General features: G+C 38.7%; 1 protein-coding gene and 1 long non-coding RNA gene across 4 annotated transcripts in view; one reads left to right on the top strand and one right to left on the bottom strand.

Annotated features, from left to right (window-relative positions):
- Window positions 1–18,577, bottom strand: part of LOC140659183 (uncharacterized) — a 57,904-nt gene that overhangs the window by 25,470 nt on the left and 13,857 nt on the right. For both annotated transcript variants that reach the window (XR_012045019.1, XR_012045018.1), the window contains exons 2-3: window positions 4,080–4,566; window positions 85–279 (exon numbers count right to left, since the gene is read on the bottom strand). This is a non-coding gene — a long non-coding RNA (uncharacterized lncRNA). The remainder of the gene's footprint in view (window positions 1–84; window positions 280–4,079; window positions 4,567–18,577) is intronic.
- Window positions 4,486–18,577, top strand: part of BAIAP2L1 (BAR/IMD domain containing adaptor protein 2 like 1) — a 43,471-nt gene continuing 29,379 nt past the window's right edge. For both annotated transcript variants that reach the window (XM_072878486.1, XM_072878487.1), the window contains exons 1-3: window positions 4,486–4,604; window positions 13,954–14,029; window positions 17,706–17,792. In XM_072878486.1, the coding sequence (XP_072734587.1) occupies window positions 4,554–4,604; window positions 13,954–14,029; window positions 17,706–17,792 (214 nt within the window). In that variant the 5' untranslated portion in view covers window positions 4,486–4,553. The remainder of the gene's footprint in view (window positions 4,605–13,953; window positions 14,030–17,705; window positions 17,793–18,577) is intronic.

Raw genomic sequence — 18,577 nt, forward strand, 5'->3', positions numbered from 1 at the left:
TTTTATTGTTGCTACTCATGTTTCACAGCTTAAATGCTACAAAGGAGAACTGGCCTTCTGTATGGAATAAATATAAGCACTTACTTTGAGTTAGTCCTTCGACAGCAGTTTTGCTAGCAAATATATGCGATTCTGCCTTTGGCCAACATGGAATCAACTGCCGCATTCGGGCCCAAAGCATGCACTTCACAGAAATGTGTGCAGGAAGATAGGTTCAGATTCAGACGGCCTCAGCTCCGGGCCAGTCCCTGTGCCTGGCTGCTCCTGTTAGCCAAGTACCTGTGAAAGGCCAAAAGCATCTTAACCATTGCAAGGACTAGATCAGGAGACACTGAAGTCCAAGTCATCTCTTTTAAACTGCCAGTATCAAGGGGGTCTGTTGGAGATTATGCATAATTACAGGCCTACAAATATTTGTTTGACATCAGGAAAGTGTAATGTGAGGCAGAATGCCAGGTAGTGAGGAAGGAGAGGAGTTTTGTTTTCTCAATAGGCAACGTGTTACAGTCTAATATCAAAGCTCTAGTTACAACGTGGAGGATGTCTGTTAAGGATAGGTTGGATGGGTAACTCAGTTGGATGGGTGACATACCTCAGGGAATAGCCCCACATAAAACCTAACAAATATTGTCTCCTATAACACTGTAGAGGATTTTCTTTACTTGCTGAGTTACAGGTTGTTTCAAATCGTACTGTTTCAGTTCTGTTCCTCAACTTTTGCTTCCTGGAGACTTTCAAAATTCAACTGGACAAAGCCCTGAGCAACCTAATGCTGAAATTAGCCCTACTATGATGGGGGACTGGACCAGGTAAACTATTAGCCTGCCAGGTTCCCTCTAACCTGAATTATTCTTGAGATGCAGTTATTGCTTGAGATGCAATACAAAGATAAGAGTCAACAGACATACCACAGGATGGGTTCAGCACCAAAGTAAGAATATTCCCTTCTTTGTCTTTTCTGGCCATCAAAACAATATATGTTAAAAGTAAGCATCAAAAATTCATTTGATTAATCCTAGTTCAAATCAGTTCAGAGAGCATATATGATTAGTGATCACAGCTAGACTCCTGCTCTGAAATCCTCCTCAGAGCAAAGTTAGCAAGTACTCTTTAGAGTCTCTAAGAAACAATTCCAAAATGCACAACCCTCAGTACTCAAACACTGCTGGACCCAACATTCAGTGCTATTGATGAATACAATAAAACAGAAACTTCTAAATAAAAATAATAGATCTCATATTAGTATGTTTATTATAAATGCTTACATTAGTATGTAGGCAACAGAGCATAAGATGTATTCATTAAGGTTTCAGTTTCACAAGCTATTAAATATTCTGTCCTGATCAGACAAAACACTTTGGTATGCTACTAGAGGACTCCTGCACACATGTTTAAATGTAGGAGCATCCTTAAGTAACCTGCAAAAATGGGATCTCGTTCAACCATTCTAAATTCATGTTGTTTGTACACATCAGGACTAATTGCAGCTAAGTCAGTAACGTAACACTAATCTTAACACAATGTAAGATCAAAAATCTCCTATTAAGAGAACAAAATATTTCATTTGTAGTACAAGCTCAAGCAGGCTTTTTTTCTGCGTGAATTTGAAAATTTATGATTTATAGCAAAGGTCTGGATACTTGTAAATTAAGAATTAGATTTGCCTGTCAAGTTTCAAGTTTTTCAGTCACACAGTAAAACACAACACTAAACTAGAACAGAGCAATACTACTAATTATTATGATTGATACATAAAATATTTCTAACACCATAACAGAAAGAAAATACAGAAAATACCTCCAAATACTGTATACACTTGTAATATTCTCAAGATTTGAGAAAAACAATACAAAGCTATGGTGACAAAGGAAAACATGAATAAAGATATACAAATTATTTTCCACGTTATTGTTTTTGTACTAGCATCTAATTTCAACAATAAGACAAGTTATTGCTCTTTTCCTCAATAAAAACACAACCTAATCTCATAATAGTTCTGTAAATTATTACTTATAATGCTCGTTTCAGAAATTTGAAGAAAGCATTGTTAATTCTTTTACTTTAAAAGAGAGGTCAGTCCTGCTATTTTCAATCTGTTAACATTTTTTCCTATGTTAATTGTCTCAACTATTTATGGTCATTTTTATTTTAATCTGTACATAGATTAATTAATAGAAGCAATTACCCCAAATTAAGGATTCTTCCTTGCTAGCGTCATTTCCCACTTAGGTATTCTTTAAAAACTGCTTTTTCTTATTTTCTTTTTTTTCTCCACTACTTCACAATTGTATTATTAATTTCAATCTTTATTTTCCTTTTTTTAATAGTCTACAGCACTAAAAACTTAGAAAAGATTACATAAAAACTCTAAAAAATGTATATACATGAAGACCACAGAAACTAATATCAAAGGTCAAGAAGAACACAAGAGAATATGAAGTTCAGGAGACCTTTAAAATATTTACACCTGCTTAGAAAGTAAAAAGACCTTTAGAAATTTATATTTTGAAATGTTGGGCATCCCCACGTGTTAAGTATCATAACATTTTTAAATAATTCTGCCTATATTAATTATCCATCTCATTTCTTTCTGATACGCATATTTCATTAATATTGCATTATTTGCAATATTGCAATATTTCATTGCTATTTACTGTGACTGAACTTAGCATGCCAACTGGAAACAAACACACTGAATCCTAGGCGAGCTCCCAGAGCTCCATAACATTCAGAGGAAATAAGACAAATGCTTTGCCCCTAACAGGAATAATACAATCCCTGCTATACAATATACTCCCAGCTCCTTTAGCAGAAGTTAGGAAAGGAAAAGTCCTTTTCTACATCTTCCTTTGGGTACCTGCTCCCTCAAATTTGAATACCAGCCTGTTAGGGAGGAACATCCTTTTCACGCATTGGCATATAGTAACACAAAAGCAGTAGTAGCCAGGCACAGTCTGTTTCCAGAGTTGTAAAAAACTCTTCAGACAAAAGACAGGAATAAGCAGTGCGATTCTTCATCCCATGCTCAGGCAAGCAGCCACATCACATTAGAGAGGACTGTTTGTATGAGCAAACACTGCTTAGTTGGAACATAAATTGTAGACTTGGGCCCAAAATAATTCACTATACCTATAGGATAACATTATAAATTGGATTATACAGAAAGGCAATGAATACCATAAATACCAGAAGTCTGCAAAGACTTTACTTGGGAGTATGAAGTCTCACAAAACTCCCTCTCTGCCCAGCATTTTAGCTGTATTCAAGATAACACTTTAAGTGCCCACTTTTTTCCCGGAAGGTAGATTGTAGTTCTAAAGGTATAAACACCTCCAAGTGCTTGAATGAAAACATTTTTACAGTTCTGGAAACCTGATAACAACCTCCTCCCACACCAGAGTCCAACATCTAGGGTTCTGTTCCAAGTCCAGTTTTTGTGGCATGCCTGCCATGATTTTATTGCTGCAATAAAGTGGAGGAAACAGAGGGAGAGACAGCGACCAAGAGAAGGATGTCCCATGTGTAAGGATGTTGATTACACCTCACACACTCAATACCTAGCACTGCATCTGAGTTTTAAATACCCAAGATTATGAAATTCCCACAAAGTCCTTCAAGATAGTGCTGGTACTACATTATCAGAAAGATATTCCAACTAGCATACTTTAAATTAATCTCACAATCTCTGGACAATTTATGGTCCACAAAAATTTATAACTTACCCCAACCTTCCTCACCTCCTGCCCCTGAAGGCCTCATGAGTCATTTCACAGAGGAGAGATGACTGGGGGCACTGTTTTATTGGTGTATATTTAGAAGAAATCAAAAACTTAAGCGTGTAGCACGAAGCTCAGGTGGTGCACTGGACCAGGATTCAGGAGAAAGGTATTTTTGTCCTTGCCTGAGAGGCCCTGAAGAAACCCCCACGCCTCTCCCTCATGTGAGGCTGCTGTGGAAGGGAGAAAGGGGACCATCCCCAGCCTCACTGGCACCACTAGGGCTAAGCTAATTAATTCTGACAAGACTAATTAATTAATTCTTACAGAACCTTCACTTAATTGCTGGGATAAAGAGTTTACCTCCGACTTTGCTGGGCACCCACAGCAGAGCTGCCTCCTGAAAAGGCCTCCACACGGCCCCGGCTGCGCTTCGGCACCGGGGAACTCCCCGGGGCCACAACTACCGCAGCCCTAAGGCCGCAGAGGAGAGGCTCGGCAGGGGCTCCCGGAGAGGGAGGCGGGGAGGAGGAGGCGCCGCGGACGAAGCAGGCGGCGACAACTCAGGTAGAGGCGGCGCGGGCCGCCCGCCCTCCCGCTGAGGCGAGGCGAGGTGAAGCGAAGCGGGGATCGCCCGCCAAGCCAGTCCTGCCGCGTCAGGCAGCCGCGGCCCCGCAGGCCCCGCCCCGGCGGCGCTGCCCGGCTGGTTCCACAAGTTTTTGACAGTTTCTTAGCGGCGGAGGGAGAAGCAGAGTGTGCTGTGGCGGCGCTGGGCTGGGGCCGAGGCGCTCTTCGGAGGACGAAGCTCTTCCCACCGGCCGCCTCCCCGCCGGCACCATGTCTCGGGACCCTGAGGAGGTGAACAAGCTGACGGAGAGCACTTACAAAGTGAGTACGGGCTGGGGAGGGTACTGCCCGCCGCCTCGCCTGAAGAGACGGCGGCCACCTTTGCCCCCGCTGGCTGGCACCGGAGGCGGGGGCCGTTGGCCGCCTCTCCACAGGCGAGGCGGGCGGGAGGGCTCAGGGCAGCTTCGGCTCCTCACGCAGAAAGGGAGCAAACTTCTCCTCCCCCTCCCCCCCCCGCCCCCTTTCCCTCCCTTGTGAGTGATCTCGCCCATCCCAGTGTGTCAAAGACTGCTCGGTGCTCGCTTGTAAATAACCCGAAAGGGCTCGGAGAGGAGGCAGCGGGGAGGCTCGGCTCCCTCGGCGTGGTACGGCTGGGGCGGTTTGCGCCCCAGCTGCCTCCGTCCCGTGGCCGCAGCGCTCCGCCAGGAGGCGGCGGGGTTCGCCGCAGCCCCCCGGGCGGGCACGGCCGCGGCCCCGACCGCACGGGTTGGGCTGCTTTGCAGCTGGGAGCGACAGCTCTGGGACAAGGCAGGCTTTAAGACTGGTTTCTCCCTCTCTAGCAGGTTCAGTTCTCCAGCGAGCCATAATTCCCGCAGTGTGTTTTGATGATAAGGTGGTTTGGAGATCTTGGTGCTTGCGGTCCTCTGCTTAAACCGTTTCTTCATACGGGCCAGAGCCTAAAAACGGCTTAAGGCTGAATTAAGTTGCTTGCCCGCATCCCGAGCTGATAATCAGATTTATGATGGTACACCCTAGCACTGCCTCAGAGCACCGACTGGTGAGGGTAGTCCAATTTATGTCAGTAGACTTAAACTTTCCAAAATGCCTTGTTGTTTGTAGAATTTAAAAATATTTTGCATGTGGGCACTAGACACTTGTTTTGAACTTTTTCTCTCTATAAACTCAGCCCTTCCAAAACACACCAATTTTAATTGGGCAGAGTTCCCATAAGAATCATACTTTTGGTTGAGTAGTGGTGGCAGTGTTAGACCCATAACCTTCCTTCTGTACAGTGTGTTGTACTAGAGAAAGCACTTAAATTTGCAAATGCATTTAACCATGCAAATGAACTTACAGCTGCAATGCTTTTGCAGCTTTGAGCCCAAAGGAAAGCTTTCTGGGGGATTATTCTATTTTACTGTTTACTAAATCTTACTGGTTTACTATTGAATGTTTTCATATTTCTGAAGATGTTATCATTTAAAGGTCTCTAAAAACATTTACTGGGGTATTTTGCTGTTAAGTGTGTTAGAGAATAACAAAACTAAGTCAACTTTACTCCTTCAAGTAGTCTGATTATATTGGTGTCATGTTATATTTGCTGTTTACTTTGTTTGGACTTAGATATCGAATTCATGCAAAACTACTGAAAAAATGAGATGACTTGGCTATAAATTTTGTCCTCTAGAATCGGTGCAGGTCATCTTAAATGGTCTGGTGCTTTTTGATATCACTTACATTCATGGCAAGGCCATAAGCAAACACAAATTCCTTTTTCTCAGAAGAGCAGCCTATAAATACAGGCTCCCAGAAGAGAAACCTGGGAAGTTGACTGTTCAGGGCTGTGCCGACAAAGGAATGTCCTACCCTCTCAATTGACTTCCAGAACGTAGCTAAAGGAGTTTTACAGAGGAGAGGGAAGAAAATCTCTTGTGTGTTTTAATGGATATAATATAAAATAGGCTTTAAAGGAATGACAGACCTCTAAATAAACAAAACCTTCCCTGTTATGCAGTACTTATTTACTGGGAAAGTTTACCCTTTTGTTTTGTTTTTTAAATTAATTCAAAGGGCTACTTAAGACTGAAACAACCAGCAAAAACACAGTAATACAAACTTAAAGTTGACAGTGTGATGAAATGTCTTCTGTGTGGGTATTTTGAGAGGTCTGGTATGTTGCATCACATAGCTGGTACTCACAGGCCTGGAAACCCTCCTGCCCTGCCCTCATTAAAAATTGAAACTTTATCCAGATAAGGTATAAAGGCTGCTTCAGATGGAGAATGGATTCTGGTTCTACTTTAAAGTAGTTATTTCTATATCAAAGTTAAAATCTTGAAAATAGTTCTTTACTTCTTAAGGGCAGAGAGCACTAGCCTGTGTATTCAGCATTTGCTGTGACTGTAATCACAGCTCCCTCATCTAAAACAAAGGAACACCTCTTTGTGCTGTGCTTTAGTCTGCACGGTGAGCATGCTCTCCTTTGTTTAGTAATACTCAGGTAACTTCTACTCTTGCTGTGTGCCATCCTTAGCAATACAGCGCTTAAAATACCATGCTGGTATTGATAAAATCAGGAGCAGTGTGTGTGTTTCTCCTACCAATAATAAGAAAGACTTGGTCTGGGGAAACCAGTTCAGTGTAGTGTAGTGATGCCATCTGCATGCTGCAGGACCAAACACAGGCTTTCAACTTCTCAAAAAAAAAAAAAAAAATCAACTTTTTGGTGACCTGGAAAAATAATGGAAAATGAAATTGAATGCCTTGCTAGTCTGTTTTCCATTTTTTTTTTTTCATTTTCTTACAGTGCTAATCCATTGGATTTATTAAATACGTAGTAACCTGTGTTATACAAAGCTTCAAAATGTACTTAAAGAAGTCACCAGGTGGCTAAGTAATGCCCTTGTGTTTTTATCTTATTCATCCTTTTTGTTGGCAACAACATTGGAAAGTGAATACCTCAACATTTTTTAGCTAACCTGACTAAATAAACATCATAATCCACAAATACGTGCATGTGTGCACACACAAAAATCAAGGCTGACATTTACTCTTTATGTAATACCTGAAGAATCACTTTAATGCATGATAGGAATGGCACGTGCAAAACGAAGCCTAAGGGTGTGGGACCTTATGACTAAAGAGGGCCACAGCCTCCCTTTTGCCAAGGAACTGCTGAGAGGTTCACTGGTATGACATTGCCCTGCCCTTGTAACTCACTGCAGTGGTGTGGCACGCTGTGAGGGCACATTGTATGATCCCCCTCACACACACAGACTGCGTCGATCGGTAACCCCTGGAAAGTTGTTACGTGATGGTGTGTCACTGCAGCTCATACAGTTTCATTTTATCTTCTGTGTGTGGGGAAAACTAGATGGCATCCAGCTATGATACACACAATGCAGGGGAAAGGGGACAAAACAGGAAGGTACTGAGTTACAGACCTGTCATTCGGTCTGTGTGGTCTAAGGGCTGGGCAGGCAGCTCATGTACCGCTCCTGTGGTTTGAGGTTTCTGGAGCTCTTGATAATAGTGCGATAGCTGTAATTCCTTGGTGTTGGTAATCTTGGATTTTAAAGATGTATTTCTCTGTATTCAAGTAAATCTTACCCAGAAATTTTGATTATCAAGCAAAGTGTAATTTAAAAAAACCAAACAAACACACACACACCCACTTTGTTCAATGGAGTGCTGTGCTCTCCTGAGGGGCATGTGTTCTCTACAGGGGCATGTAGAATTATTTTGGTAGGCTATATTGTTTTATTATGGAAATACCTGATAAATTCAGTTTAAAGCCCTAAATGCCATGTTTCTGTATTTTAAAAAGACTTGCAATTAGATTAAACTACCAGACTTATTTACCAAAATAAAAATTAACCTATGGTCCTAGCCATGCTGCAGTAAGGCTGTTGTTTTGCATCACTGAAATATAAATCTAATTTGGGGAAAGAAGAGCCTTTGGGAGTTTGTGTGTGTATAAAGTCCAGTTCTATCTTAGTGTAAATTATCTATTTTTACCTTACTTAGAGTCTATCCTGGGTCATGTGTTCATAACTTGAAAAAGTTTGTATTTGAAACACACTGATGGATGATGTATTAATGTTTCTGTTAAACAAGAAATGTTCCATCAAGCTGACTAATAATTAGTCATAAGAACTAGTCATTTTGAATAAACACTAGCATCCTGATTTTTTTTTTTTTCCATTCCATTAAACCTGTTTTAAAACAATATTAAGCTAACTTACAACTGAGATGGCTTAACATGAGATGTGTTGAGGGCTTAATCGTGCCCTTCTGAAAACTGTATTGTGAATTTCAAAAACTAAAGGAGATGAAATGCAATAACGTACAAAATGCTTCAAGTACAGTAGAGCACAGTATGATTTACTTTCTATACAGCTTTTCGAATCTTCTCAAGTGGGTTCTCAGACATAGTGTGGCAACACTAAAGGCTTTTTCCAAAAACTTAATTTTACTGTTTTCCAAATTGAGGAATAACAATTTAAACTAAATTATTAGTAGCTATACAAACATTAGCTATGAATAGCTATAGTGATGGTGATACGAGTAACGTTAGACATCAGGATCTACTTTTCTGTGCTAGTTTTACAATTTCAGATTTCTACCCAAATACATTGTTATCCACTCTTGCAAAAGTGCCTGCAGGATGTAAACTTGAAACTACAGGGAGTCTATGCATTGTTTAGTTGTATTCATACCTGCTGAGCTATTGTTCTGCGAGGTGTGTCTTTAAGTAAAATGCTCAGCTTTGCTTTTACAGGAAAGCACTTTTACAATGGCTGTCATTTGTTTTGAAGATTAACGTTGTTTATGTCACTATCAGGAACTGCGGAAGATATCATACCTATACACAACAAGTGGAAATACAAGGCTTGTTCCTCTTCAGTCAGCTTCTTGCTACTAGGCTGGTTAACTCACATTGGTTTCATGTGGTGAAAGGCACATAGCAACTTTCATACAGGATTATAGGAGGATTTAATGACTTGAATGACTAGAATAGGTTTCTCTTATGCTTTTTCTTGGAAGGTCACTTTTGCCAACTCTAAAATTCTCTGCATAAAAAGATGCTTCCCCTTGCCTGTTTGAAAGTGTTTCCCTTTATTTCCATTCATCCTAAATAATAGAAAGCTGTAGGATCTGATCATGTGCCTCCTCTTCTCTTCTAGTTAATTATTCTGCTCATGAGAGGTAGTGTGTCACTAGAATATAGGACAGTAGATTGACAATTAGGAGGCCTAGTTTGTGTTCCTCACTGTACAGGCAAATGATGTGTTATGAACTACTCTGTCTCTCCCAGCTTTTTTCTTACTTTGTCATGTCTGTTTGGATTAAGATGCAAGGTTTATTCCCATGACTTTGTACAGTATGGCAGGTAACAAGATTGTGATATTTTCTGAGAATTTTGATGATTTTAAATTAGCGGTTCTCTTGATCAGAAATTCTTCTTTGTTCCTCTGTCTGCTTTTTTAGAAGTTTTCAGATCTGGCTTTAATGTATGACTTGCAATTTTGCACTGGTGTTCAGTTCCACTTATTTTCATGACCTTTTCTTTAGACTGCAAGTAAGGGAAGCTATAAAACTGTAAGACATCATCTGAAAATAAATAGCTATACAAATTGATTTCTGAGTGGCTTTTTTCCCCCTATAACTTCTGAAGTTGAACAAAATATTACAATCATTTTAACTGATCTGGAATGTCTTGGAAATATCAAATTTATACCTGATCCTGAAGAGGGAGTTGCCACTGACAGTTTCCCTTTCTGAAAAAGTGCTCTGGATATTTCTTCCTGGACAGTACTTCAAAGACAGCAACAGTGGTTAACTGTATAAAAAGAGCACTAGAAGCACAGCCACGTTTTTGTTTGCTTTGAGAATCTAGCCTTAAGTAGAAAGAAAAAAAAAAAAAACAAATTATGCTCCTTTCTAATGTTGAAGAGAGGAAAATAACCTAAGAATTATTTAATTAGATCATCTTGGGGGGCAGGGGGGAAGCTAAGCCTTTCTATCAAACACAAACCCTTAGGAGGAAAATAGATGAGCCTTGCACAGGGCTGTGAGGATCAGCTAACCGTGCCCTGTGTTAAACCAAGCAAATTCCAAAGGGGAATTTCCATTGCAAAGGTTTTTGCTGCTTCTCGGGCGTTCACGGCTAGAGACTGGTGCAGACGCTTCTGCTAACAATCAACCACTGTGGCAGTGTGAAGACTGAAAAACTTCCAGAGACTGCTTGGTCTAATGGAGAAAAGATCCATTAGTTGTATGCCTTCCAGCTACTGAAGGTACTGAGCTATAAATTGTTTCTTCATCTTTCCCAGCAGTTTTACATATATGTTGAGCAGATGTGATGTACTGGAGCTCTTCCTCAGAGTTCTCTGTGTTTCAGTGGACCTGTTGTGTTTCCATAGCATGGTCTGTATCAGCTGTACATGAATACATGACACGTATCACGTTGGCTAGTGAAAATAAAGAGCTATGGGGTCTGGCTTCAAAGAGGGGAGCTGTTGAGGGCATTTTTGCTGGGTTTTGTTCACTCCCTAAATGAAAACAACTAATGATACAGGTGCAATCACTGTTTTCTGTTTGAAATATGAATTAGAAGATGTCAATAAAACTGGAATCTTAACGCCTGAATCCTTAAGACAGTCATTCCAAGAATCAGTATTTCAAGACCAATAATTATCATGTTACAGTTAGAATTTTTGGATAGGTGGCAGTAAGGGCTTTACTCTATAAGCTCTTGTTGTGAGGAGCAGGGTAAGCAGGGATAGGATCTGTCTTTCAAGAAAATTATTTTCAGTATAGGGTGGCAATTCAAAGTGGCATTGGGATTCTTACCTGCCAAGCGTACACACAGTTTCTACGTCATGTATGCCTTTCTTCTCCCCCATATCCTTGGAATACAGGAGACTATATCCTAACACAATTCCCTAATTCACCCTTTTTTTTTTTTTCTTGTGATTCACTGACTCCATATATGCCAACAGACATCATCTTTAGTACACTACTGGGAAGAAATGGCAAAAAGTTGGAATAGGAAGAGACAACTTACCCCTTGGAACAAAAGCCTCACAGTTGCACTGCCTCAGCTATGGGGAGGGCAACAGAGGCATAGCAGCAACATTTACAGTAGTAAATTAAAGAGTTGGGGTGGGAGGAGGGATGTTCCCAGACACTAGAGCTTGAAAATCCATACTGTTAAGTTGTTAGTATAGCCCTTGGCATTGTTGGCCCAACCTGAAACACACTTTCCCAAATGATTTCTGGATGTGGTTTGTGAGTTAACACAAATCAAGGGCCTGGGGACAATAGGTAGTTTGCTTGCAGTGATCGTGTTTGGGTGGCTAAGAGTTTAATGGTATAGACCAGAAAACAGTCCCAGTTGCATTTAATTTGTGCAAATAAAGGCAGTGGGGCTAGGTATTGTTGTTCTGTGTCTGCTTTTGATGTCATATATACTGAAGGTCTGATACCAGTATCAGAACCTAATAGTCTTACATCTTTCTTTTTTTTTAAATATCTATATTTTTTACTCAACATAACTGTTAAAGTATTATTGGAGTTAATTATTTTCTTCACTTTTTAAATTGACTGGAGTTCAGATGTAGCACTATAGTTGAAAAATAATAACAAAGTTCTGTCTGAATAACCTTGCCTGAAAATAAGACAAATGTGATGGTATTCCTGTTCTTTCTGGGTCCATGTATGTACTAAATATAAATATTTTCAGTCTGTTAGTAGTATAACAGACAAAAGCTTGATACTATTTCACTTGTCCTGTGTCTTGTATTTCTTGTAAACAGAAAGTGTCTGTTTTGAATTCCTTGAACTCCAAAGTTCTGCTGTGTGAACAGTATCTAGAAAGATGAGTTGTGTCAAAAATAGTAAGAATAACAGAATGGCATCTTCACGTATCTCATGATCTTCCTTTCATGACAATAAAATTTTACAGATTCATGTCACAGCTATGGTTTTGTTAGGAAGATTCTGGGAAAAGAAGGTTTAGACTCTGCAAACACTTTAAAGGCTCACCTTTATGGAAATATAGGGCTTGTGTTAAATTTATTTTTAAAACAAGAATAAAATATTCATTACCAAATTGTTCCTGAGACTTAGCAGCTGGTGTTATATGAAATTGTATTTTGTAGGAAGGAGAGAAAAGAAAGGATTAGAGCGTTGTGGTTACTTGACTATTAAATGACCAGGCACATACAGCAAATTCTAGTATACTTGTTCAGATGTAGTTATTTACATACATACAAAGGGTTTTTTGTTAAACAAACATGCTGTGTCTTTAGTTCAGGTAGTGATTCTACCTGAAGAAACCAAGAAGCCACCAAATAAGTGAAGCTCAGAGGGCTCTCTTTCAAAGTAACTTAGCGTTGTTCAAAAGTTAATTGCAACATCCAGTATTTTGGAATACTGCTATTTATGCTATGTGTGTTCAAGACATCTTAAAGGGCATGATTCTGAGGTGTGAATAACCACTGCATTTATATCAGCATGTCACCTTTTTCTTTTTTCAGTGCTCATAACAAGATAAAAGTAATTTTGGAATATTGATTGGGGGGAAGGGGGAGAGTTATTGTCTTTGACCAGAAAGAGGGAAACTGAAGCTTTCCTATGAGTAGGGACAATGCAGACTTTGTGGGTGATTTTCCTTTTTGGAGAGGGCAAAAGCCGCTTCTCCTCTCTTCTTCACCCCCCAGCTTTGGGCAAATTCAAATTTGGATTCATACTTCATGGCTTAACTTATTTCTACTTTTTGCAAAGATTTGAAACTTTTCTATTTAATAGTGTAGCTCTTCTCTTGCACTATGAAACTGCCAGTCACAGTTTCTACCACTTCATCAGTTTATAGAATTTGCTAGGTATGAGAGTAGTCACACTTGGAGCTGCTGCATTTCAGATTCTGGTTGTCTCAGCCAATAATTGTATTTAACAGCCAAAGCAGCTGCAGCGTTTGGTTTTTTTTTCTCCTTCTACTTAAGGTCATAATTTTCATTTTCTTTCTGAAAGAACTACATCTTCACACAATAAAATGCAGCATTTTCAAACTAAAAAAAAAAAAAAAAAAACAACTAATTTCCCTAAATGCTCTCTGTAACTTAGAAAACGGGAATAAAGTGCTTAGTCTTCCCCTAATCAGATATCTGGTGAATTTCTTTTCTTTTTTTTTTTCCTTTTCCCAGCATTATTTTTTTTTTCAGCACGGGTGAGGGGAGAAAGAACTCAAATCTTGAACCATTGTCAGAAAATTCTTGTTATTGTCTGACTTTATGAAATGATTAGTGGATAAAGGTTTTTCTCTCATTCTTATTTCACCATCACCTACCATAAAAGAAGGATCTGTGCAAACTTTGATCACATACTTTACATCCTTTTGTATTATAAACAGCTAGATTCCTTTTTACCCCTATTGAAATAGTTTACCTTTTTTTTTTTCCTGTTTGTTGACCTTATGCTCAGTTTCTTCTCCCTTCCATCCTTTGCTCTCCTCTTCCTCCCAAGTGTTCTATTTTTCATCCATCCACAGACTTTTCCTATGTATGCTGTACATATCAAACTATACCTAAGTGACACTGAGATAAATCCTTTCATCCACTGATGAACTGCCTTGGCTATAACACAAATTTTGTTTTCTCTTCACTAGAATGTTATGGAACAGTTCAATCCAGGACTCAGGAATTTAATAAATCTGGGGAAGAATTATGAAAAAGCTGTTAATGGTAAGTCTTCTAGGTGCTAACTTTAGAAAGAATGTTTAATTTTCACTTAAATATATATATAGTATATGAGGGTTGTGTATAAGCTTAATTTCCAAGTTGAACTTTGGGTGAGTTTAATTGGGGGGGGGGGGGGGGGGACACACACCAAATGAAAAAGTGCAAGCACCCAAACATATGTAGTACCTTCTCTTTTTTCTTTTTTTTTTTTTTCCTGTCTTGCAGAAGTTGCATCCCAAACACTTAGGCACAGAGCTACTGCAAAATAAACTGAACATAAAGTGTAAATAACACACACTAGAATAATAATATAAGTGGAAAAAACAAAGTTGTGTAAATTAGATGTTCTCTTTTTTTTCCCTGGAAATATCTTCCAAAGATATTTCACATTCTTAGATCTGTTCCTGCTCACCTATACATGTCATTACCTAAGTAACCCTATGAACAGAACAACTTGAATGAGTAAGAGTTGCAGGAGTGGATTAATTTTTTTTCTTATCCATACTAAACCTGATGGTATCTTTTTAATGGAGTCAAAATCGGAATGAATAAATTTGAATCTAAGGACCCAGTCTCTCAAACTTTTTATAATGTGGTTGTTTACTTCCATTATTGACTTCACAGAAACTAAGAACAGGTTTCCAAGACTGGGCTCTAGATTCCCAAAGCTTACATTGTAGGACCTGTTAGAGCTTGCTCCATTTCACCTATGCAGACCTGTTGAGCTGCTTGATACCATATTAAAGCAGTGTAAAATCTCTCATTTTGCCTCATTCAAGTCTGTGGCATATCTTTCCCCTACATGTAATCTAGTATTCTGAGAAATGTGATACTGCAGAAGTACTGCATAGCCAAATAGACATTGAAATCTCTCTTAATGCAAATTTTAGACCAGGCTTGAGAAAAAGATAAAACCAAAGCCTCCTGGAGACGAAAATAGGGAAATGTTGACTTATTTGCAGTAATGCCTAACCTGATGGATTAGCATTGTGGTTACCTAATACCTAACCTTAGGGATTATAGGTAGTGCCAGAAGTAATAACAAGCATTTTCATGTTTGGCTGAAAGATTTTTATACCGGTTTCTGAGAGTTCTGCTTTTCACATACTTTACTGTTGATACGTTACATTGTGCCTCTTCTCTTTTTAATTCAATCTGTCGTCAGCAATTCACAATATCACTGTGCACAGCGACACTGGAGAGGCTGATAGGTATTGTGTTCTAGCTAGTTTGCCTTTTAAGACTGGCTGATAATGCATACCTAGCATGAATGCTTAATTTCAAATGATTAAGTGTTTACAATGTTGCCACAACTGTTGAGAAACTACATTAAAGTCATCTTTGGGCTCTCATAAATTGTTAATATCTTCTCCGTAACTTCTGAGTGGTATAAATAGATCTGTAACAAGGAGTAAATATTCTGTTGCTAAACAAATGCTTTGCAGCTTTCCAAACAAGTCAGGCTGACAAAGAACATAAAACTTACAAGAACTTCTGATAGGTTTAGAACATATTTTTACATATTTTGAGGTTAAAAGATCAAAACTCCTTTTCTGCAGAAGTAGTTTACTAGCCATAGTACTGGAGAAGAGACTATACAAGTGGAGTTCTTGATTTAGCTTGATTAGCACAGGAGAAATCACACATTTTCTTCCTTTTTTAGTGCCTGTATTAGGATAAAAGATTGACTTGGGGCTATCTTGAGAAAACATTAGATAGGAATAGTTGGAATGGCTTGAAATCTTCGTGTATGGGTGGCATACTGCTCCATCAGTAGCACCAGTATACTACTTCTGTTCAGAAAGTTTGAATATAGAGCACGTATGAGACACAGCTTAGACAAAAATTACTCTTGTCTAATGCAACAGGGCCTCAAAAAGAATATTTTTTTTCCTTTGGAAGAGTTTCAGGCTTCTCAGTGAACATACTGTTAAGTAACCAAAGATGTCACCTTTGCTAATAAAAACCATAAAATACAGACCTAAAATACTAAATTGGCAATTGCTATCTCCCCCCAGAAAAAAGTATTCTGAAGTCAACAGTGAGAGTCTGCTTGGCTTCCACTTCAGGTGAAAAATGTACTACTACAAAAAAATTATGAAGACTTACTTCAATAAGTATTTTTCACTGCTTTTTACAATAAAACCTTGCCAGTTTGTCCTTGATATTTATTTTCTTTGTGGTGTATAGATCAGTTCTAGATATTGTGAGGATGCAAGCCAACCATTGCGTGGTGTAGATCTTCTACATATGTAATCTGTCTCGCTACTGGCCTCCCTGCAGTTTGAATCTTGATGTTTCCATGTTCATTCTAGCGAAACTGGCTTTGCTGTTTAAATCAGCTATAACCAGGAAATGATTAACAGAGAATAACTGAAACCTCAGTGATATATACTAAGACCTTATTGGTTCCTGTAAAACTGAAATTGAACTATAAACAACAAAAGGGGGGGAACTGTGAACTGTCGGGGGGGGGGGAATATGATCATCCAAGTGTTAACTAGGGTCTGTCTTTTTGGTCAGAAATGTTAAACCTTCAGGTTTCTTCTTAAACTGTATATGCACCTGTTGCCTGAGGTTTTTATTGCTTAAAGTACTTGGAATACAGATTTCTCTGCCATCCCGAGTTCAGTGACAAAGATAAAAGTAGGCACTTTCCTGGAGTGTCAAAATAACTCTGTGCAGAAATTGTATATATCGATGCTAATTTTCTATGTCTGTCCAAGAAACCAGAGATCTTCCAACATTTAAGCTCACTAAGTTGCTGAACAATGTAATTCATAATAATCTCAGGAACACTGATGGTATGTTGAAAACTGAGAAAAGAATGCCAAATGGGTTACCTCCATAACCTGAATGTCATCTTTCAGAGACTTAATTTTTGAAGTTTTAGCATTTAAGGCCTAAAATTTCCTTAAAGTGGAAGAGCTGGTGTTTATATGTAGGATCCTCAGATTTCAGTGTATTGTTTTGACAAGAAATCATGTTTGTCATTGCAGTACATGATGACTGTACAATCACATAATGGTGACTTTTAGGAGTGTCTGTATCTGATGTATCGAACCTTTCACACTTCACTTTTAAATATATCACACCTGGTGAACTGTATTTCATCATAGCTTTTTTGGAAGCAAGTTACTCTTTCAGCTAACTTAAACAGTAAATGGTGATTTGCTTTTGAAGGTCTCCACGTCTCCTTGTTGCAACTGTAGATCCATTGTCTCATGGCCAGCAGCCATTTCTCAGATCAGTGGTCTAGCTGGCCAATACAGGGCAGAGACCTTGGCATTTCTAGTAAGTTTGGGATTGCATTCTGCTTTTTTCCAACAGTTTTATCTATACCAAGGAATTTTGTTATGTGCTGACCAATGGCTTATGGCTAAACCTACCCACTGGACGCTGATTGCTCCTGGATATGCGTGAAAGTTGGAACTAAATCACAGGCTGAAATGTCATTAATGTATTCTAGTGTTCTGTCTTTGTCACCTGGTTTCACAAATTAGCAGGTAGCACAGGGACTTGAGTAACTTTCTCTGATAGCAGGACTTCCTTATTGCCATATACCCCTCTCTTACTATGTGCCCTGGATTACAAGATTTCATAGGATGATAGATTAATTAAAATGGAAAATACTTTGATTCTTTTTTTAACACCTTTTTTTTTCCCCGCCCCCCCCAAGCTATGGTAGTGGCTGGAAGAGCATATTATGATAGCCTTGCAAAGATTGGGGATATATCAGCTGATTCTCCAGTTTCTAAAGAATTAGGTAAGTGAAATACCTTTTTTGTTTTTTTAAATTACTTCAAAATATAAACTTAATTTTTGTTTTCCTGCTGGCAGTTTACAGAACTAATGTGAAGTGGAGAAGGATCGGAAAAAGTGTGTTTTACTCTTAAATAACACATAGATGGAAGGAATTAGATTCCTTTAATATATATTTCTCAAGACACTTATAATGTTTTGACAAAATCACTTTTTTTTACTTTTGTGAATATATTTCTGCCTATATTCAAAAGCATGTATTCTTAAGTTCACATAATTCTATAATAAATAAATATGGAAAAATATGTAGCTTGATTTTTAGTACAGAGATGAATTTTGAAATATTTCTGCAACAGAATATTGCTATGAGGAGTCCTAGTGTATGACAGGAGTTCTAAACTAAAACAATTTTCTGGATGAGTTCCACTGTGAAGAGTTTAGTTCTACTTCACTATTTTTGATCAAGTGTATCACTAAAAGTTCTCAGATGCATCATATTTATTTTCTGGTTGAGCTTTTGAAAGAGAAATTGTAGAGCCAAAGAGGTAGTACATCTACATTAATGTAAAATTAATCCGAGTTCTGTACTTTCCTGAAAATAATTCCTGAATTTTTGAAAGATCATTATCAGCACTTAGTTTTGTACTCCTTTGGCTAGCATTGAAATGATACTGCTCAATCTACAAAAGTGAAGTTGTCATCGAAGTATTTGTAATATTTCTGACAAAAGATTCTAATGACACAACAAAACAAAGAAATAGGAACTATACTGTAAAGAGAAAACATTTG

Source organism: Ciconia boyciana, chromosome 13 (genome assembly GCF_034638445.1).
Source record: "Ciconia boyciana chromosome 13, ASM3463844v1, whole genome shotgun sequence".
NCBI lineage: Eukaryota > Metazoa > Chordata > Aves > Ciconiiformes > Ciconiidae > Ciconia > Ciconia boyciana.